General features: G+C 44.8%; 1 protein-coding gene across 12 annotated transcripts in view; it reads left to right on the top strand.

The window, feature by feature from the left end:
• The window catches only part of nav2a (neuron navigator 2a), a 310,780-nt gene that overhangs the window by 151,344 nt on the left and 135,863 nt on the right, over positions 1–23,573 (top strand). For 5 of the 12 annotated variants that reach the window (XM_082957694.1, XM_082957692.1, XM_014126316.3 and 2 more), the window contains exon 1: positions 21,836–22,668. The exons of 2 other annotated variants lie outside the window; for them this stretch is intronic. In XM_082957694.1, coding sequence (XP_082813820.1) covers positions 22,420–22,668 — 249 coding nt within the window. In that variant the 5' untranslated portion in view covers positions 21,836–22,419. Of the gene's footprint in view, positions 1–21,835; positions 22,669–23,573 lie in introns of those variants that run through there. 5 more of the 12 variants (XM_045688971.2, XM_082957695.1, XM_014126315.3 and 2 more) reach the window with 2 other exon arrangements.

Raw genomic sequence — 23,573 nt, 5'->3', positions numbered from 1 at the left:
GATATACACTAACAATCAAACGCAAACAATTCACACAATGAAATTATGAAAAATATATGTGTACAAATTGGCAGGAGAGAGCGCATTGTGAATTGCGCTGCGTGGTCAATCTGATTTCTGCATTGGCCATGGAGCATTTACGGCCTCTGCAGAAGCCAGTGTAACCGATGTGAAATGGCTAGCTAGTTAGCGGTGGTGCGCGCTAATAGCGTTTCAATCGGTGACGTCACTCGCTCTGCGACCTTAAGTAGTTGTTCCCCTTGCTCTGCAAGGGCCTCGGCTTTTGTGGTGCGATGGGTAACGATGCTTCGTGGGGTGTCAGTGGTTAATGTTTGCAGAGGGTCCCTGGTTCAAGCCCAGGTTGGGGCGAGGAGAGGGACGGAAGCTATACTGTTACACCAGGGCATTCATACCTCTTGTGCAGAGCAGTTGTGAAGGAAGTTATCAAGGAAGTGAGTTTGTGTTTATACAGGATGTACCGCCCCCACCTACTGTCAACCAATCATGTCAATGCGGAGCTATACAGAGCCCTGAGTATTGTTGCAACATTTGGGAAGCGCATGGCGATGCGGTACGGAACTCGATTTGGCCTCTGCATGCCTCAGTAGGCTCAGTAAGTGCTACACACTCTTTATATGGACCCTTCAAATTAGTTTTTAGTCTAGGCCTCCGCAATGGATTAGTCAACTGAGATGGGCGCAAATATATATCACAGGATGTTGGTGGCACCTGATTTGGGCTCGTGGTAATGGCTGGAGCAGACTTCGTGGAATGGTATCAAATACATCAAACACATGGTTTCCATGTGTTATGCCATTCCATTTGCTCTGTTCCGGCCATTATTATGAGCAATCCTCCCCTCAGCAGCCTCCACTGATATATATATATATATATATATATATATATATATATATATATATATATATATATATATACAAAAAAATCTTGGTCGACCAACTGCCTATTGACCAAACAATCGACCAGTTGACTAACTGGGATCAGCCCTACTCTACATAGTAGATAGGTCCGTGTGTAACCTTATCTCCAGGCTATTGCGCACAGTGCATGTAAGCCTGGGACATCAACTATTCTACATTGGCCTTAGTGGGAGTGGCCATATAATTCTATGGGAGTGACCTTACTGAGTAAAGTAATTGTCATTATTTAATTTTCAGGAACTTGTGGTAAGCTAGCAAAAACATTCCCCCTGGCCTCAAAGGGAGAAAAAACAATATGCCCTACCTTCCAGCTAGCTAATTAGCAAAGGACATAGCTAGCTAGCTAAATCAAATCAAATCACATTTTTGTCACATGCGCCGAATACAACAGGTGTAGACCTTACAGTGAAATGCTTACTTACAAGCCCGTAACCAGCAATGCGGTTTTAAGAAAATACCTAAAAAAAAAGGTAAGATATAAGAATAACAAATAGTTAAAGAGCAGCAGTAAATATCAATAGTGGGGCTATATACAGGGGGTACCGGTACAGAGTCAATGTGCGGGGGCACCGGTGTCGAGGTGCAGCTGTAAAACCTTTTGAGGATCTGAGGACCCATGCCAAATCTTTTCAGTCTCCTGTTGGGGAATAGGTATTGTTGTGCCCTCTTCACGACTGTCTTGGTGTGCTTAGACCATATTAGTTTGTTGGTGATGTGGACACCAAGGAACTTGAAGCTCTCAACCTGCTCCACTACAGCCCCGTTGATGAGAATGTGGGTGTGCTCGGTCCTCCTTTTCCTGTAGTCCACAATCATCTCCTTTGTCTTGGTCACGTTGAGGGAGAGGTTGTTGTCCTTGCACCACACGGTCAGGTCTCTGACCTCCACCCTATAGGCTGTCTCATTGTTGTCAGTGATCAGGCCTACCACTGTTGTGTCATCGGCAAACTTAATGATGGTGTTGGAGTCATGCCTGGCCGTGCAGTCATGAGTGAACAGGGAGTACAGGAGGGGACTGAGCACGCACCCCTGAGGGGCCCCCGTGTTGAGGATAAGCATGGCGGATGTGTTGTTACCTATCCTTACCACCTGGGGGTAGCTCGTCAAGAAGTCCAGGATCCAGTTACAGAGCGAGGGGTTTAGTCCCAGGGTCCTTAGCTTAGTGATGAGCTATGAGGGCCCTATGGTGTTGAACGCTAAGCTGTAGTCAATGAATAGCATTCTCACATAGGTGTTCCTTTTGTCCAGTTGTGAAAGGGCAGTGTGGAGTGCAATAGAGATTGCATCATCTGTGGATCTGTTGGTGCTGTATGCAAATTGGAGTGGGTCTAGGGTTTCTGGGATAATGGTGTTGATGTGAGCCATGAACTGCCTTTCAAAGCATTTCATGGCTACAGATGTGAGTGATTTAGGCAGGTTACCTTAGTGTTCTTGGGCACAGGGTGGTGGTCTGCTTGAAACATGTTGGTATTACAGACAGGGAGAGGTTGAAAATGTCAGTGAAGACACTTGCCAGTTGGTCAGCGCATGCTTGCAGTACACGTCCTGGTAATCTGTCTAGCCCTGCGGCCTTGTGAAGGTTGATCTGTTTAAAGGTCTTACTCACATCGGCTGCGGAGAGCGTGATCACACAGTTGTCCGGAACAGCTGATGCAATCATGCTTGTTTCAGTGTTGCTTGCCTCGAAGCGAGCATAGAAGTTATTTAGCTCGTCTGGTAGGTTTGTGTCACTGGGCAGTTCTCGGCTGTGCTTCCCTTTGTAGTCTGTAATAGTTTGCAAGCCCTGACACATCTGATGAGCGTCGGAGCCGATGTAGTACGATTCGATCTTAGTCCTGTATTGACGCTTTGCCTGTTTGATGGTTCGTCTGACGGCATAGCGGGATTTCTTATACGCTTCCAGGTTAGAGTCCCGCTCATTGAAAGCGGCAGCTCTACCCTTTAGCTCAGTGCGAATGTTGCCTGTAATCCATGGCTTCTGGTTGGGGTATGTACGTACAGTCACTGTGGGGATGCCGTCCTCGATGCACTTATTGATAAAGCCAGTGGTGTACTCCTCAATGCAATCGGAAGAACCCGGAACATATTCCAGTCTGTGCTAGCAAAACAGTCCTGTAGTTTAGCATCTGCTTCATCTGACCACTTTTTTATAGGCCGAGTCACTGGTGCTTACTGCTTTAATTTTTGCTTGTAAGCAGGAACCAGGAGGATAGAATTATGATCAGATTTGCCAAATGGATGGCGAGGGAGAGCTTTGTACGCGTCTCTGTGTGTGGAGTAAAGGTGGTCTAGAATTTATTTCCCTCTGGTTGCACATTTAACATGCTGACAGAAATGAGGTAAAACAAATTTAAGTTTCCCTGCATTAAAGTCCCCGGCCACTAGGAGCGCCGCCTCTGGATGAGCGTTTTCCTGTTTGCTTATGGCGGTATACAGCTCATTGATTGTGGTTTTAGTGTCAGCATCGGTCTGCGGTGGTATGTAGACAGCTGCGAGAAATACAGATGATAACCCTCTAATTAGATAGTGTGGTATACAGCTTATCATGAGATACTCTACCTCAGGCAAGCAAAATCTAGAGACTTCCTTAGATATCGTGCACCAGCTGTTGTTTACATATATGCATAGGCCCCCACTCCGTGTCTTACCAGAGGCTGCATTTCTATCCTGCCGATAAAGTGTATAACCCGCCAGCTGTATGTTCTTAATGTCGTCCTTCAGCCACAACTCTGTGAAACATAAGATATTACAGTTTTTAATGTCCCGTTGGTAGGATATGCATGCTTTCAGTTCGTCCCATTTATTTTCCAGCGATTGTACGTTAGCTAGCAGGACAGAAGGCAAAGATTAGCCACTCGTCGCCTGATCCTCACAAGGAACCCTGATCTTTTTCCGCGAAATCTCCATTTCCTTCTCCAGCGAATGATGGGGATCTGGGACTGGTCGGGTGTCTGTATTATACCCCTCCAGTCCGACTCGTTGAAGAAAAACTCTTTGTCTAATCTGAGGTGAGTAATCGCAGTTCTGGTGTCCAGAAGGTCTTTTCAGTCATAAGAGATGTTAGCAGCAACATTATGTACAAAACAAGTTACGACCAACGCAAAAAAACAAACAAAATAGCATGGTTGGTTAAGAGCCGATAAGATGGCAGCCATCCCCTCCGGCGCCATCAAACATACTGTTATGGCTTCACTGAGAAGAAAAAAAGACTACACCATCGACTATCTGTGGTCGATGTGTGTCGCTCTTGTTGGGAAAACGATCCCAATAAGAGTTACAAAGACAGTCGCTTTATTGCCAAGACGTCCGACCGTCCACCAGACTCTCCCCGCAAAGTGAGTCTATGAATGAGTGTGACCTTTGACATCAATGTCTGACCTTAACAGGATGAAGCGATAAGCGGGTTGGGGGGGGTATGGTCAGCAGTAGCTTAGACAGACGGTGAACACCCACCCATCTGGCCCACGTGTGTTACTCCCTCTAACCATATTAAAAACACAGTGGCCACTGGCCGTCACTCCCTTTCTCCCTCTCTTTTTTCCCTCTTTCTCACCCACACAGAACAGCGCAATAGCAGGTTTATGAGGAAAAGCCCTTAAGAGGAAAAAGGAAGAGTGTACTGTGTGTGTGTGTGTGTGTGTGTGTGTGTGTGTGTGTGTGTGTGTGTGTGTGTGTGTGTGTGTGTGTGTGTGTGTGTGTGTGTGTGTGGGGGGGGGGGGGGGAGAGAGAGTGTAACATTGCTACCAGTTACTCTATACAGTATAGGTTTACACTGAGTGTACAAAACATTAGGAACAGCTTCCTAATATTGAGTTGAACCCCCCCTCCCTTTACCCTCAGAACAGCCTCAATTCATTGGGGCATGGACTCCACAAGTTGTCAAAGGCGTTCCACAGGGACGCTGGCCCATGTTGACTCCAATGCTTCCTAGAGTTGTGTCAAGTTGGCTGTATGTCCTTTGGGTGGTGGACCATACTTGATACCCACGGGAAACTGTTGAGCGTGAAAAATCCAGCAGCGTTGCAGTTCTTGAAACAAACCGGTGCGCCTGGCACCTACTACCATACCCTGCTCAAAGGCACTTACATTTTTTGTCTTGCCCCTTCACCCTCTGAATGTCACACATACACAATCCACATCTCAATTGTCTCAAGGCTAGGGCTGTGGCGGTCGACAATCTATATCGTCTGGATTTACTGTGTATGACCTGGACTGTTTGGACTTACCTGTTGGCGTTTGGACCTGGACCTACCGAGAACCCGATTTGTGTACCGAACCCTGCTATCCTTGAACACGCTTGCGCCCTGGGCGGACCAGGATGGAGAAACCAACATGCATGTATTGTCCTGTTCGAAAGAACTCTCATTCTAGGGTGATTTTGGTGACAGTTTCCTGCTTAATTTGTAACAAATTCTCCTAATCTTGAAGAGGTTTGTCACAATGTTTTGATTTTTAATACATTCTAAGACTGCATAAGGATGATTTGAAAAAAGTTGCATGACCTCTTCTTTGTTTTTTGAGCAGGCTGTACACACTTCATCAGTCTCTCATTCACAATTTGACTAGCACTTGATAATGCCTGGAATTTCCTGGCATTATTTCCCCCTAAAAAAATCCACGTCTTTTGTGGCCAGTGGTCGTTGTGCCCTTGGGCTGAATATAATTATTATAATTCCCTTCTCCCGGCTGCGTGCTCTGAAGCATCTCTCACTCACATGGCTCTCCCACTCACATGGCTCTCCATCAGGTGATCAGATCTTTCTTACAAGTGAAGACAGACACATCGGGGATGCATCCTTATCCAATTCCAAGGCCCATATTGGAGATATTGGAAGAACTGTCCACATTTACTTTTTGTCAGCCAACAAGATGAGTAGGCCTAACTAACAGCAAAAGCACTAGCCTATGTCAATCTACTATTCCCCCACAGTAAAAAAGTTAACCTATTTTATTCTGTGCGAGGAATAAATATTCCAAACATAGTCTGGGACAGGTGTGGGATGCGCTAGATCCCAAATTAATACAACCACTACCATCAAAAAACATTTTTTAAGCAATGAGGCTGACACAACAGATCACAACGTTTAGCTTAAAATGTTGATAAACTATTAGGCTATTTCTTCACATTATAAGTGCAGCAATGCACACACGGCAGTAGGCTATAAGTGCAAATGGTCCATTAGCGGGAAAAAAACATTCTCAAAAGTGACCGCAAATGCGATCATGTAATGCTTTTATTATAAAGGTGCATTTTTATGGTGACAATTATCTTCCTCAAACATGAAAGTCACGCGATAAGTATGTATGCTAGTTAGGTTAATGTGCTTAATTTTTAGAAGTTATTTGGCCACTTTAGTTGTGATACAAACCTTATCAAAACATACTGTATGGGCTAGCCTAAATGACGTGTGCGACTATGATTTGAAAAATTTGAGGAAAAAAAGGCATGCGCCGTTTCTTGCCTTAAGCTGGGCCTCATTCACAAGTGATAATATATCATTCTAATAATATTGTCACCCATCAGACTATTCTTGATTTAATCTTTACGTTCACTAAATAATATGTGTGAAATCTGTTTTGATTTAGAATGGACCATTATCATGCAACTGTCTCGGAACAGGGGCAGAGGGAAAATAAGACATGTATCTATGCACTTAAATAGGGAATGGAGGACGCTTTTCCCCGTGATTCGTTTTCATACCAGCCAGGTAGGCTATATTCCTGTTGTAAATAGAAGCAATGTGCTTAATATTAGGGAAGTTGAGAAATAAATATAGTAGGGCTAGCCTATAGAAAGCTGATGGGATCCTCCTCTTTTTAATAGAGGCCATCACTCTGTTTTCTCAATTGCATAGCCTATAGAAATGTTGCTCAACGTGAGCTCATGGGCTCTCCTGAAGTGTTTGATTAGATTTTCAATTACATTTGCATTGATTTCAGAGTGATTAGAGGGACAATAGAGTGCTGAGTACCAGGCAGTTAGCAAGTTTGGTAGGCTACTAATGACCAGCAGCAGCATCAGAGCTTGGAGAAGCCTAATCACCGTGACTAAACGGTCACACGGAATTTGACTGCCGTCATGATACAGTCGCTGTAACAGCCCTACTCAAGCCTTAAAAATCCTTCTTTAATCTGTCTCCTCCCCTTCATCTACACTGATTAAAGGGGGATTTAACAAGTGACATCAATAAGGGATCATACAGTAGCTTTCACCTGGACAGTCTATGTCATGGAAAGAGCAGGTGTTTGTCATGTATTGGACACTCAATGTAGATATGTTACATGGAATATTAATGACTGGAGCTCTGGATTCTCCATCTCCAGCCTCCCTCTCACTTCTCAAGGGGCCTGTTCTGTTAACTGTATGAATGAAATACAGCTGCTGGTTGGTATGGAGATGTATGGACTCAATAAGAGAAACTGGGGTTGTGTGTGATGTCCAGTAAAGCTGCATCTGTTGAATACAGAGAGACTCATTACTATGGCTGTATGTAATGTGATTCTATAATAGCGTATAGTTCTCAGATACAATATAGACTAGGTTTGAGCTGTTTTCCTTCAAGATTTAGGCCCTTTTCTTTCCTAGGAAGGGAGATTTCTGCTCTGCTTCTTGAAGGAACTTTGTGGTGCTGGAGTGTGTGTGTTCAGTGTGTGCCACAGAACAATGTTAGAGGGATGGGCCTACAGCACACACATGTACAGTATTAGAGGTTGTTGAGTTCTAAAGACATCTGTACATGAAGTCATTAAGACTCTTGACAGCATTCACACTGCCTGCCTAATGACCAGAAATAGCTGTTTTCTAGTTTTTCAGCTTTTTACATCCGTACGCCGAGGATTATGGTGGCTCGTTGCCATGGAAACTGCAGATGAAAATAGCGAGAGTAGATGTACTCTATACGAGTGGGAGAGAGAGTTCTCGCTTGTGTATAACAATGTCGTGTTTGTGTGCGTGTTTGTGTACATGTGTCTCAATGTGTGTATCGACTCGGTATTGAATGCGGGTGAAAGGTTTTTGGTCGCCCTTGCGTAGTCCCTCACCCAGCAGTATCTGCTTCTATAAAACATATTTAAACTCATACAATATTAATGGTGTGTGTGTTTGGCGTTGGCATTTAATATATTTTTTGTAGAATAAAAAAATATATATATATAATATACACATACAAACAACAACATACAGACACTCACAAGCATCCACAACATCAACCCCTACCCAGAACCACCTGCTCACACCCCAATCTCCAGCACCTGCATCATTCTCTGCCACATGGCCTCAAACGGCACCATTTTGCTTCTTTCTGTTGCCCACTCACTTTCAACATTTAGATAATAAAGCAAGCGTTTGACCTTTCCATTGTGTTAAAAATGGAGGATTGGTTGTTGGTAAGTATATGTTTTTTCAAGATGATGAGAAAAGTATCGTCCAACCCATCGGGTATCTCACTGCACCCTCAAATGTCATGTCTTGAAATATGCAGACAGACTGATTTAAAAGTACATTTATATTGTAATACTTCTGACAGCCAACTTTCTAACTCCGCTCATAACTTTTGGACTTTATAGATTTCCCAGAAGGCATGGATTATTACGTTATTGTTAGTTTTACATTTTAAGACATGACTTGTGCTGTAGAATTTGTGAATTTTGTCTCTTGTATAATATATTCTATACATTGGTTTATACTGGATTAAGGATACATTTTTCTTAACGGTCATTTAGTTAGTTAGATTCCAACATTCCGTCCATCTTGTGCCAATATCAGATTTCTGTTTTTATAATAACACTCTGGGTCAGAAGTGCTGTACATCTGGAGAACTGCATGACAGGGCAAGCCGCCTGTCAGTTTTATTTTCCTGTTTGACGTTTCCAAAGGGCGCCCTGGTTAAGAGGCATGGCTGCCTGTACCCTTTATGACAGCAGTATTTCTGGAGAGTGAACGTGTTCTCTTCCTCTGACATCACACACTCACACACACACTCACACACAAACACACACACTCACACACACACACACACACCTCTAAATCTATCTGAGTGTGGAGGGGCTAGGGATGAGCATCGCTATGGGAACCTGTGACTGTAATTATGCAGGCCTGCTCTGCTTATATGTTAAGTTTTCTCTCTTGATGTTGAAATCTATGTTTTTAAATGAACTATCACTCTAGAAATTGACTATTAGTGTATACTTACACACATATTGGAAGTATGACAGAGTATGGCTTTGAACTAAATCTTTATGCACTTTCAGGGCTCGATCAAGGAATTCAAAAACCGTCTAGAATGAAAATCAGTATCTACCCTGAGAGATCAAGCACTTTCCATCTTTACGACTTCCTCTCCAACACCCAATCACAAGCTACAGCATCTCCCATATTCATGCTATTGAAGGGTTTATATGTCACAGGCAGAATCCAAAATAGTATAGCTCTGTCTGATTTTACTGGACCAGTCCTGATTTATAGCGTCATTAGGGTTATTATTACCAGCCAGTTAATCAAGTGGTCAAATATGGAGTGCTAGGCTTACTAATGATTGAGCCCAAGTTCTTGATAAAGAACACAGCCGCAGAGAAATATGAGTTTCAGACCAAAGTGGTGAATTGTGTGTAGATAACAGTAATTACAGTATTGGTGGTTTCACGGTCAAAGAATGTTCCTCGAAGCCTTTTATGACCCAGTAGTGAAGGCCGTTAGAACAACACCATTCGCTTCAGTAAGTCTTCTACTAGATGGGTTTTCGAGTGAAACCCAGGCTTTCAGCTATCCAGAACCTTTAAAGGGTTCTTTGGCTGTCCCCATAGGAGAACCATTTGAAGAACCAAAGCCTTGGTTTCTGGTTCACCGATCTCTACACTCTTAGAAAAATAGTTCCAAAAGGGTTCTTCATCTGTCCCCATAGAAAAACCTTTCAGTTCCATGTAGAGATCGGTGAACCAGAAATCAAGACGAATCCAACCCTTTTTATCTAGTGTGTGACAGAAGAACTATACTTCAGACTGATTGGGCTCGGAGTTTGATTGGTCTCCCGATTCAGGCTTAACGGTGTCTCTGGTGGGTGTAATCGTCCTGGCACTGCAACCATCTCTCCAAATCACAACTATAGTGGCTGAGCAGTACCTCTCTGAGTGCAGGAGGGATGAGTGCTCCAAGAGAGAGGCTAGTTTACACTTCAGGCTGCTCTTAAAGAGGAGCGATGGAGAGATAAGGAATAGCGATGGAGAGAGATTGGGGTTGTAGGCAGAGGAGAGAGAGAGAGAGAGAGAGAGAGAGAGAGAGAGAGAGAGAGACTGGATCCCACTATGTTTGGGCATTGCAGCCCATCTGAATTCCTGGCACGCTCTGTTTCATCCCAGAGAGACAGTTGGTGGATGGAATCAGAGTGCATGACGCCACACTCAGTCACCCACACCGACTCAACTGCGTCAGAATGCCAGTACCTCCTACAAGAAAATTATGATTCATTTCCTGTAGACACAATAAGCTATTTTGAATAGTGAAACTGACAAACTGTTTGCCATGATTAATTAAATTTGCTTGATGTCTAGAGAGAGAAAGAGAGAGAGAGAGAGAGCGAGCGAGCGCTCAGGGGACAGAGAGCTGTGTTGATTTGATTTAATGGCGGAACTCTTATTTATACCTTACAGATTACCGTGACAACCAGCTGTGAGCACGGTGACATCTGTATTGACGAGCGCGTCTGATTTCGTGCAGATTTTATTATCCCGGTCGCCCTAATTCAATTTCCTCAACATTTCTGAATCAAATATCTGTTGTAATGAATAAATCAGGTTTGGAGAGAGTCACAGGCCAGGTTGCGTGGCAGAACGGTGAAAAGAGCTACAGTATTCAACTGTAATCAACATAGGATCAAGGGAAGTAGGGCACAGGACAAGTATCCAACTCACAGATTGACACAGCATGGTTCGTCACTGTAATGAATAAACCTAGGAACGAAACGGCGTCATAATCTGAAACCAGGTCACACAAAGGGTATTTATCCAACGTTTTGAGACGTTGACAAAGTAAGTAAGTAATGACACCAACAGGAGACATTTCATTTAGTGGTTTTAAGGAAGTCTCAACATAACCACAGACTCCACTAGGAAACCTCAATTAAAGTCAAAGGAAGAGCCATGTTTGATTCCTGCTCCTGGCTTGATGTCAGTTTGTTGAATCCCTGGACACCAGTTGATCCTCTGTAAGAGGTAGCGCAGATTATAAACAGTGTTCAGTCTTTTGAAAGCTTAGCATTTAACTCTTTACCCTCTGTGGATCTCCCTACCTCGGTGTCCCCGCTCTGTTGTGAGTAGAACTAGAGGCTGCCAGGGAGAACCAGCAGAACATTGCCAGCTGAAGAGATGTTGTCTTGGGTTGGAGCCAGGACAGTCTGGGATGGATTCCAGAGCTGGGCATCAGACCTGCTTAGACCCATATGGAGTCGCTGTCCTCGTAATCCGCACTATCCCCCTTTCCCTGTGGAGACTCCAAAACACACACACACACACACTGTCGGGAGCACACACACACACGCGTGGTAGTACGGGAACGCGCACACACACACGCACACACACATCAACAAACACACTTAATTGGACTACTGTGACCTACAGCAGATCTATCCTTCCCAGAGATATTGAACTCAGAGTAATCTTCCCTTCTTGCTAGAGAGCAGTATGTGATTTGCTGTAACCTTTAGTCCGATGCTCTCTGATTCATACACTCTTTGAGACTTCTCTTTTATTGGTTCCCGCTTATCCAAGCGTCACCAACCATCCCCTAGAGCACATTGAATTGGAGGTGAGCAACTTCACAAATCCATTGCCCCCCCCCCCCCATTTACTCTCTTTCCCTATCCATCTCCGCTTCCTCTCTACTTCTACCTCTCTGCTACTATACCTCTGCCCCCTCAGCAGATCCAGAGGTGACGGTGGTTATGGTGTGACCCTAACTCAGTGTCGGGGCTAATGAAGAGGGCAGATGGTGGTCCTCTAGGCTGCAGTAATATCCTGGCAGTGTGTCTGACTGACTAACTGACTGAGTGGAGTCCCTCAGCAGGGGTTTACGGGGACAGCCTACATACTTTACGACCCAATAGACCTGTTATCACTCTCCCCGTAGGCTCCTGCCCATTTGGGTGAATTGAGATTATGTGGTGTAAACCATCAGTTGAAGTCAATGGGGTTAGGGCTAGCTAGCCCGTGGGTCCTTCTGACTTAGGATTCTCATAACCAGCCCTGTTTTTGCAAGGTTCCCTTAAACGTTATGGCAGCTTGGTATGGATTATATCTGTCCAGTTCAGATGTTAACCATTACAAGATCAACTGACCAATTGATTTGGAAGTCCAAGCACAGTCAATGAGTTGGCCATAGCGAACTCTGACAAGGGAATGGAATATAGTGCCACCTTATGTTCGCCAAACAATGGATTTTTTTCCCCCCACTCTGAGAATTTGGAAAACCTTCTTTGACAACATGATTCCATTGTATATTTGAGGTCATATTGATTAAAATGTAGATATTTTCCCCTCCATTGGTTGCGTATTCAACCTTTTCCGTTTCAATCAGCTCTCAATTTGTCAAGTTCGTTGTATGAAGGAGCGGACCAAAGTGCAGCGTGAGTTTCGTTCCACATCTTTTATTTTGAATGTGAAACTTTGCAAGACAAACAATAAACGAAAAACCAACAACAAACCGTGACGAACGAGGTGCAACATGCACTAACTCAAAATAATCTCCTACAAAACAAAGGTGGGAAAAACATCTACTTAAATATGATCCACAATTAGAGACAACGATGACCAGCTGCCTCTAATTGGGGATCATCCCAAAAAAAAAACATAGAAAAACAGAAACTAGACCCAAACATAGAAAAATTAACCTAGAATAAACCCCCCAGTCACGCCCTGACCTACTCTACCATAGAAAATAAGAGCACATAATGGTCAGGACGTGACACAATTTCCCTAACCTTAAATTGTTTTAATCCTCTTTTGCCATTTTAATTCATGTTTGTTGCACTAAAAGTCTTCAGGATGGTAAGTCACCTTCTAAACATTGGAGCAAAATCTACAACTCTCCATTTTCTCCCACCTCACTAGGAATGCTTTCCATTTATCCTAAGAAACCAATTATCCTCCAAGTGCTCAACGGGGGTGGGGCAGCTAAATACATAGAGGGAGATAGGAAGAGAGAGAGAGAAGCTAATGTTTTCCAGCCTGTTGTTCAGTAAACGTCGATTTGGTAACCAGGGAAATATCATCCTTTCTTTTCACTGGCTGGCTTTGAATTCTTATCTTTTGTGAGAGTTGATCACATTTTAAAGTTTAGTGAGAATTAATGAGAGCGTGGCTTCGGTATTGGTCTTATAGTTCTCTACTATTGGTTGGAAGTCTCCTTTCTCTCTCTCTCTCTCTCCTCTCTCTCTCTCTCTCTCTCTCTCTCTCTCTCTCTCTCTCTCTCTCTCTCTCTCTCTCTCTCTCTCTCTCTCTCTCTCTCTCTCTCTCTCTCTCTCTCTCAGTATACTAAGGTCCTCTCTCATATCTCTTCTGTAGCCCAGATGGAGTCTGTCTGTCAGAGACACCATGGCCCCTCCAATACAGTGCTCCAATACGTCATGCTCCACAACAAACATTATCCTATCCCTTGTTGCTGCTCTGCCTGGTGGACTACTAGAAAGAGCCCGGAGAGGAGAGTGAGAGAGTTGAACTGGGTCACATGTGACACTGAAGGAGAGATGAGAGTGGAGAGGAGAGACAGCGAATGCATTTAGGGGTTCCCTAACGTCCCCACACCGCCTCGCTGACTATCCAGCCGTGAAACCTGCTCACCTCCTCATGTCCATGTTCACCGGTGATACAGGGGCGTTAGGATCTGGAGGAAGGGGAAGGGATGGGGAGCAGTCGGGGGATTTGAGTTTTCATGGTAAGCTGTAGCTGTGTGATTGGGCCCACGGGGTGGGGGGTAAGGAGGACTGATGGCTGAGTTTGGGTTCAAGGACTGTGTGTATGTGCCATCATATTATGAAGACTTTCTTAAGGAGATTGGCTCTCGGTAAAGCAGCCTTAACCCTCTCTGTCTCCCGGGGACACAGGATTTGCTGCTCTCTCTGTGGCTGTGTGTGTTTGTGTTCACATGCGTTCATCTGTGTGGGTGTGCGTTTATGTTTGTATGCGTGTGTTTATATGTGTGTATGTGCTTGGATGCTGGCAAGGACACTGATGTGATCTGACATGGTTGAGGCTTCCAGAGGATGCTGCAGGGTTTCTGTGGCTCCCAGCACAAACAACAAAATCAATACCCCCCCCCCCCCCCACACACACACACACATATACACACACACACACTGCATCCCTCCACTGTCTCTTTCTCTCTGTTTATTTGGGGCGTTTGTCACGCCCTGACCTGAGAGAGAGGTTTTGTTTCTCTATGTGGTTAGGTCAGGGTGTGGGGTGGGCATTCTATGTTTTGTATTTCTTTGTGTTGGGCCGAGTATGGTTCCTAACCAGAGGCAGCTGTCTATCGTTGTCTCTGATTAGGAACCATACTTAGGCAGTCTTTTTTCAACTTGTGTTTGTGGGATCTTGTTTTTGTATTGCTGTGAGTAGCCTGCAAAACTTTTCGTTCGTTGTGTTGTTTATTGTTTTGGTTGTTGCCGGTTCACCGTTAAATAAAATATGATGAACCCAACCCACGCTGCGCCTTGGTCTACCTTTACCGACGGACGTTACAGCGTTTGCCTCCCTGCAGTCTTACAGGGTAATTTCATGGCGGTTTGAAATGGTTGTCTTTGCCATGTCACCTGTATCTCTCTCTCTCTCTCTCTCTCTTTTTCTCTACCTCTCCCTCTCTCATTTTTCTTTTTCTCTCTGTCTCTCTCTCTTTTTCTTTCTCTCTCCTCAGCCTCTCGTGAGCGTCGTCAGTGTTAAACGGGTGTGACAGTTGAAGTGTAGTGAAACGAGTCACCCGTGTTGGGTGACGGGATGATGGACTGTCTCTTTCACCTATTGCTGAAACCTGGGATATTCCAAACATTGAAACGTTTGATATTCCACAAATGTAGATACGTATGTGATAAACATGAATGAATCATGTTTGCCTGTATGGAAGGTAAAAATGTGAATGTAAATGGGAGATAAGCGTGACGTTAGAACGTCCGACATAAGTGTGATTATTTGGATGACATTACAGCCCCTGGAGCGTGTGTGTGCGGTGCTAGTAACTCGGCTTGTACCCCTATAGCCCCCTAGACTCATCCTTTTGCCCTCTTTACACATAAACACACTTGTCAATTGTCTTTTTCCTCTTCCTTACGCTGAACTTGGGCTGCAGTGGTGGTGCGATCTAAGGTTGACACACACACACACACTCCACAAAACAGGATTAGTCCTAAGGCAAGCGTGCGGAAAGGGGGCGAGAACTGACTTACTGACCCACTGTAGCGTTAAGACTCCTGCCACGGCTGCCCGTCCGCCTCTCTAAGCTCTTTAAGGGATTGCTAGACTGACTGAGCACTCGTAATCTGATCACAGGATTGCCGCTAAGCGATCAATTGGGCAACTGTAATCCAACTGACCGTTGCATCTGGTGCAGAGAGACTGAGAGTAAGTTCTGGTTGGTTATTTAGTTAGTCAGTCAGTCAGTTAGTTAGTTTGAGCTGGGAGGAGATTGTTATGGGGTCTGGATGTTTTTGTCTCGTAGAACCACAGATCACAACAACAAGGACACAGTGGTAGCTAATCTTTAAGCTTTGAGCGTACACCTGGCAACCAAGGGTGCCTTCTCCTCCACCTTTATCATAGGATCGTTTAAAACAGAGGTAGCCAACCCGGCACCGGATTATTTGAAATACTCTATGGCCTTTCAGGTTGAAAGACTAAGACAATAGTGCTAATGAATGCTCTCTAGGAGTGTGAGAACAGGATGAAACATTCATCCACAAGGTTGTATTCTCTCCCCATACCATGGCTGTGTTCCTGGCAACCTATCGCCTCTCTGGCTAAAACCAACTTCGTGGTTGCCAGATTGGCCTGTGCCGAGTTGAGGTGAGAATTAGTGAATGGTTTCTGCCATTGACTTGAATTGTGTTTTGGTCTTGGAGGGGTGGATTTCCGCTTGTTTTTGCCCCTTGGGATTGGCTGGAGTCTTGCCAATCTGGCAACCCTAATGTTCACAGGAAAGGCCTCTGTTTTCTCACTAGTGATTCTCTATTAGAGCTGAGAGCCAGGACACGTTGTGCGGGCCCCCTTAGAACAAGATGCACACACACACACACACACACACACACACACACATTCTCACTCAACCTTATACCCATTCAAACTCAAACCAGTCTTTCGTTTAATTCATTACTTTCATAAAAAAAAGGCCAATCAACAACGTAATCCTTTCAAGTGTCTGGCGAGGCTATTGCTCTAGTTTTAATAAGCACTCTTCCTGGGTTTGACTGGTGGAGTGGGCTGAGTAGAACCATCCTCGCGAGCGTGGGGCCAGATTTGACAGTTTAATTGTTGTTCCGTTTTGTGGCTGCGATTCAGTGTGTTTTCGATTTCATTCATCCCAAACCGTTTGCATTTGATCATTCTCAGAGCCCTGCGTTCAAACTTTATGGCTTTAATACATTTGATCAAGCAGCATTCGTCAGTACAGAGCTGGCATCAAAGACCCAGGGCAGGAAATGAGGCTAATAACAATGCCTTAGAGAAGATTTCCTTTCTGGTTAACTGGTGTGTGGTGTGTGGTGTGTTGTCTGCCCTTTTGCTTCTGTCTCATTTCATTTTCCCTCTTACATCCCACCATAAAGGATTTGTCTATTCAACCCCTTCCCCCATAGGGCTTTACACATTAGGTAAACATCATAATATTGCATAACCAAGCATTATATTCACACTGCATGCTAAACAGGTGTGTAAACGGTTCCCATGTTGTTTATTTCCCACGTCATAAAACCGTTTAATCGGTAATAAATCACCATGCAAGCACTCTTACCTGACGAATGGAAGCTATGAGTAAGAGCTATAAAACAGGATGCTATAATGGAGGGTTTGGGTGGGCATTAGTTGGCAGTACATTTCTGAGGGTTGGCACCTAGCGGGTGTAAGCGGGTCATAAACGTGATAGATCTCTCACCTGAATGACCTCAGCTACAGGGGAGTTGGCTCACTGGGCGAGGGCTAATAAGGTTTCCTTTCCTTTTCTCCTGAAAGAATATAATAGGGGTAAGCTGTATGACAATTACCACACTTTCTTTTATTTAACTAGGCAAGTCAGTTAAGAACAAATTCTTATTTACAATGACTTCCTACGCCGGCCAAACCCGGGACGGCGCTGGGCCAATTGTGCAACCGCCCTATGGGACTCCCAATCACGGCCGGTTGTGATACAGCCTGGAATCGAATCAGGGTCTGTAGTAACGCCTCTAGCACTGAGATGCAGTGCCTTAGACCGCCGCGCCACTAGGGAAAAGAACCACACTTTTGTGGAATGTTGCTAATTTTACTTTCACCACTCTCTCTAGCCGCGGCTGTCCTACCAAAGAGAACATGTTGATTTGGTTATTGAAATATTGTTCATTCTTCACGTTCTTGGTGTATTGTAGACATTTTAAGTTCAGGCCATGACTAACTGACTAACTTATTTTCGCTCTCTTTTTTTCTCTCCTACCTTTTCGTCAATCCTTTCCTCTGATGCTGTGGGCCTTTATATAACAGCTAAGCAAATTTGATAGAATTTTTTTTTATCTACTTTCTTCTATCTGCATCCATTTCCTCCTGAAGCTGGAATCTGAGGATGATGATGAAAGCTACTCTATTAGCATTTAATTGACAACCGCAGACAGATGCGGTTGTTAATGGTTTGTGTGTGTGTGTGTGTGTGTGTGTGTGTGTGTGTCTCCTCTCCTGTGAATGCTCTTGATAACGCCATGCCTTTGATTCGATGTGAGAATTCTTATGCCATCCACAGAGTGGGGTCTCTCATCTCTCTGCAGTGGCTCACACACACATCCGTCTGCCATGAAGGGGGTACCGAAAGGACGCTGGTTCGAATCCCTGAGCCGACTAGGTGAAAAATCGTTTGATGCGCTCTTGAGCAAGGCATTTAACCCTAATTGCTCCTGTAAGTCTCTCTGGATAACAGCATGTTTCACCTCACAGCAGGGTTGTGGTCTCACCTCAGTTACACTGATACATGGAGGCACACTTACATGCACACACATCAGTACACCATTCTTCCAAACTACTTAGTAAACCTGGTTTATTCTTTCATATTCTTGACAGTTCTGTGGTAAACAGCAGTGTGCGAATGCATGGCTTCTATAATTAGCTCAGCGTGAGTGAGTGTATGTATTCCCTTGTGGTATTGCTCTAATATGTGACAGGCGACCGTCTTTCTGAGGCGGGGAAATGAGACCATTTGAAGGATGCATCTGTGCTGGTAGAGAATGGGATGTTGACCTTCGTTCACCCTTCTTTATGGTATTTTTATCCATCATGCCTTCTCTCCTTCTCTCTCTTGTCTCTTTCTACCTCTCTCTACCTCGCTCTCTCATACTCTCCCTATGTTGTATCTCTCTTTCTACCTCATTTCCTCATTTTCAATCACATTTTTGTTCTGTCTCACAAAGACAAATGGAATGAGTGATTGTGACATTGGTTTGAGGGTAATAGGCTTATAGCTACTTACGAGCTGCGGTTACTGGCTAGATGGTGTATTTTGTGGCTAATAGGTTCTTCATTATCATTCTCAGGAGAACAGTGTTTTTTCCCCCCTTTAAATTTCAATTACTGCACTTTTGAAAGGATAGTGTAATTAGAAAGTGTGTGTGTGTTCATGTGTGTGTGCGTGTTTGCATGTGGATATTAGAAGAAGTAATGCAGTCCACTTATCAATTATGCCAGTTTCATGAACACCTAATATGGAGCAGTCTCTCTCTCTGCAAGTGGACGTTCAGTTTTTTACATTTTCCACATAAGAAAACAGTTACACACACACACACACACACACACAGCGGTGAGTCCTATGTCCCCCCGCTTGGCCTCCTTGTCGCCTGTGGTTATTGGATGTGATGTGTTGTTTAGGTGCTGCTGGGAGTGTTGTCTGTGTTTATGCCGCCGTGTGTGTGTGTGTGTGTGTGTGTGTGTGTGTGTGTGTGTGTGTGTGTGTGGCGCGGGGCTGGGGGCTTGTGTGGAAAGAGAAAACACACCCCAGAGTGATGACCTTCATAGGCGACATGTGACAGGAAGGGACTGGACTCCCCATTGCTCTCTGTCTAGCCCCACACACACTCAGATATATTTTTACACACACACACACACACTTTCCCTTAATGGCCTGTTTTCTCTGTGGCCTCAGTTGATTTTCTAGGTCATCTCCCTCTAAGTGCGAGTGAACAATCAAATGTCTATTTTTTTCTTCCTTATTATCTCAGAAGAATCCGAGACCTTCGCTGTGAGGATGTGATAAGGTTGTGTGTCGTGACAGTGAGCTATGTTCAGTGTGACACCCAGAGACAGAGCCATACTTGACATTTTCATTGTGGCGCAGCTCGACCCAGCCCAACCGATCTATTCACTCACCAACCCAGGACAGATGGAGAGTATCACACACACACACACACTTGTTACGATTAAAAAGGTCTGTCTAATGCCCACACACTCTGCCCTGGCCACTCGGATTAAGAAAACCTGGAAAGTGTGTGTGTGTCTTTTGAGAAGATGGCTTGCACTTTTCAGTTGACCGAATCATCAGAGAAGTCCATGTTTGGATAAGGGTTTACTGTAAGCCAACACACCGGTTTAACTCCACAAATACCCCGCCTTTTCTCTTCCTACACACACAATTGTAGGCTATATGAATAGTATGAATAGTGAGGTAAATATATATATAGTAAGTATATTCACATTGGTGTCATTATATCTCTATGGCTGTACCGAGGCTGTTAGTTATTACATTGGAAATAACACATTTTACAGTAGGCTTGATGTATTATTAGAATGTATTATTAGAATGCACTGGACTGTCATCCAGCTAATTTCAAAGATGAAATCGCATAAAGACAGTTATTTTTATTTTTTTATTTTTTTTCTTCTCTTATTTTCTCCTGAGAGTTTTTTCCAGAGCTTGGCTGTGACATGTTGGTTGCTAGGAGTCGTGGGGGAAATCATGGAATAGTGGAACATTCCGTTGTTATGGTGACACTTTCTTTAACGGCACACCTTACATTGTCAGCGTCACACACACACGCGCCTGGGCTGTCACGGTCATGGAATTTTGAATGGCGGGTTATTGGTCAGCCAAGTGACTGCGGTCAACGTAATATCCATTCAAATAGCAACAACAACAAATGACCTCCGCTCCTGACTGCATCTGCTGGTGCTGCTGCAGGGAGGGGACGTTGCCTAGGCAACCGAAGACTCGTTTTGCTACCACATCTCGCTTGTTTCCGCAAGGAACAACCTTTTTGCAACGCTTTGACCATAGAGATAGAATCAGATATGAGGGAACGTTTCCATGATTTAGGATTATGCTAATAGGATTTATCATTAACATACCAAGGGGGATTGGGGCGCGGGAGGGGGGGGTACTGCCTCACCTCTCCAAAAATGACCCAATGATGTCATCGCCCAAATCTGCATTCACTTTGTGCGTGTTTTGTTGCGTTCTTTCATTCTCTCCCCTTCGTCTTGTGATTAGAGAGTGTGTTTTAATGCGTTTAGACTACTGCTCTGCTGTTGCTGTTATCCCTTCACGTCGAACCTCAGCTCCAGAGCAGATTAATCTTCTATCATTTGCATAAGCTCTGTAGCCTGATAGAGAGTAAGATTGTTAGTAAATTAGGGCCTATCTCTATTCATGGTCGAGTCCCCTCTCACTGGGCACAGATCCATAAGAATCCGAGACCTGAGAAAGCATCTAGTGCCACAGACAACGTAATGTTTGATCCTGCTTTTAACTGTGTCAGTGTCATTTGGAATACAAAGGGCACAGAGAAAGGCAGAGAGAGAGAGAGAGAGAGAGAGAGAGAGAGGAAGGAGGAGACAGGAAGAGGAAGAGAGAGACAGGAAAATATGATGACAGGACATGAGTAGGGTAGTGCAGTCCCGAATGGCTCATCCTTTCCTAGCAGAAATCTTCTCTTTCTTATTCTGTCAGTTCTCAACACATAAGTAGGCAGTGGCCCAGAGCCCGACAGTCTCAAACATACACACACACACACACACACACACACACACACACACACACACACACACACACACACACACACACAGTCTTGTACAATTAACCTTGCGGGGACACACAATTCATTCCCATTCAAAATACTATTTTCCCTAACCCTAAAACTAACCCTAGCTCCTAATACTAAACTTAATTCTAACCTTAACCCTAAACCTCCTAGAAAAAGCGTTTTGACCTTGTGGGGACTAACGAAATGTCCCCAGTTGGTCAAATGTTTGTTTGTTTCTATTCTTGTGGGGACACGTCCACACACACACACACACACACACACACACACACACACACTCAGAGCTATTTACACACACACAAACTTTTTGTGTGATAATGTGTAACAATGTGTATCTCAGCAGTTGGTCTTGGTCTGCACAGTGTGTATGACTGTATGGAATGCATTGCCCGCTTCTACAGTGGCTACAACTCTCGCTCTAGTCCTCTCATCCAATCGTACAAAACTGGAATGAGGGAGGGAGGAGGAAGGGAGAATGAGGGAGGCAGTGGAGACAAGAGGTAGAGAGAGAGAGAGAATGCCTAAGGCTGTCATCCAAACATGTCTGTCCTCCACTATCCCTAAGCCACACCTGCTATAGGGCCAATACTGGGGAAGGAGATAGAGAGGAGGAGGAACAGAGAGAGTGCAGTCACAGGCAGAGCGGTCGCCGAAGCGAGTGGTCCTCTGTTGCTGTTCTCTCTGGGGTTTTTTCCCTTCCTTTTCCTCGTTCCCTTCTTCCTCCTCATTTCCTCGAGGGAAGCAAAGAGTTTTTCCATCTCTCATCCGGAGAAGATAATTAACTCCGCTCACCAGGAAGAGAAACATCCCGAATTTCCTTGACGAATGCTCACTGAATCCGGGGAAATGGAACACTGCCAGCTCCTCCATCAAAGTACAGGGAATTCCCAATAAGAGACTGGGAATACCGGTATTCCTAATAAACCAGAGCAGGGATTACAGCCAGGGAACAGGTGGGATCTTAGGGAGAGAGCTGGACCTGGACTATTGCTCCCGCTGTCGGATAGAGACTCAGCTGATCCCTTCACTTATAGATAGGAGCATCAGGATTCAGGAAGACAACACGGACACTTCCCAACACATTGACTGTGTCCTATTATCCCACTCTTTTATTCCAGCTGGTAAAACTGTTTGCTTACTGGGAGGACAGCGTCGGCTTAACTGCTTGGGTGGGGTCGGACAGTACCGTGTGTGTGTGTGTGTGTGTGTGTGTCGGAGACTATTTGGTGCCCCAGAGGAAGATGCCTGCCATTCTGCTGGCCTCTAAGATGAAGTCGGGACTGCCCAAGCCGGTGCACAGCGCTCTGCCCATTCCACAGGTGCCCTCGCGCCCCCTCACACTGCCCCTACCACTGCCCGTGCCCCTCAAGCCCTCTGACAGACACACTCTCACAGTGGGCCCCCAGGGGGGCTTGGGACACCACCAGGGGGTCTGGGGAGCCCCCAAAACCAGGAGCGCTCCAGCGACAGACGGTGGTATTGACACTCAGGTTAGAGAGAGAGAGACACTGCTTCATCGTTCTCGTCTTCTGACACTGCATTTTCTCTCTTTGCCTCATCACTCCTCATTCTCCTGTCCATCTCTCACTATCACTCCCTTTATCCACACCTCTTTCTCTCGCTCTCTCTAGCTCCATTCTACAAAGGTATGTGTGTTTGCTCTGCTGTTTTTACTGTATAATAGGAAATATCTGTAGCTGGGTGGTTCTGCATTGATGTGTTACCCCTTCAGGGAAGTGATGTGATTCCTTGAATGCATGCTCATGAAGGGGAGGCTGCCTCCTTGAATGTAAAAGTGTCTTAGCATAGACTCTGCCAGTGTCCAGGCAGGCTAGCAGGCAAACTGACTCTCAGGATAGCAGGGGGTGGATGTTTTGGTTTGTTTGTGAATTATTGGTCTGCTTAGCAACGCTGCAGAAATGCCTCCGTGGAGAGAGCGATCGCTTGAATACCATGTAAGGCTGTGCAGTGGGGGGAACGAGACGCAAGCGGGTTTGTGTGTGTGTGTGTGTGTGTGCGCATTTGAGTGTGTTTTGAGGAAGTGCTTGGCAATGTGTCCGTACCAAAACGTGACATGGAGCGACTTTAAAAATAGAACAGAAATATCGTCACCATAACAATGTAATAACACACTGTCCACAATTCATCCCTTTTGTTATTACATGTACCTTACTGATTGTGTGGTGTGTTTAGGTAGCTCATCACGTTTTCTCTCTCTGTCTGTGTGTGTGACGCTGATACGGCAGCAGTCCTCACCATCAACTGGCTAGATTAACCCCGCTGATCACCCACACTTCTGTTGTGACTCGGAGATATAGAGGTGGTATGGTTTAACCCTACAGAATATCATCTCTCTCTCTCTCTCTCTCACTCCCTCTCTCCATATGCACCTTTT

The sequence above is a fragment of the Salmo salar genome, chromosome 11 (assembly GCF_965601325.2).
Source record: "Salmo salar chromosome 11, fSalSal1, whole genome shotgun sequence".
Taxonomy (NCBI): Eukaryota; Metazoa; Chordata; class Actinopteri; order Salmoniformes; family Salmonidae; genus Salmo; species Salmo salar.
This window is presented reverse-complemented; position numbering and strand designations above follow the sequence as displayed.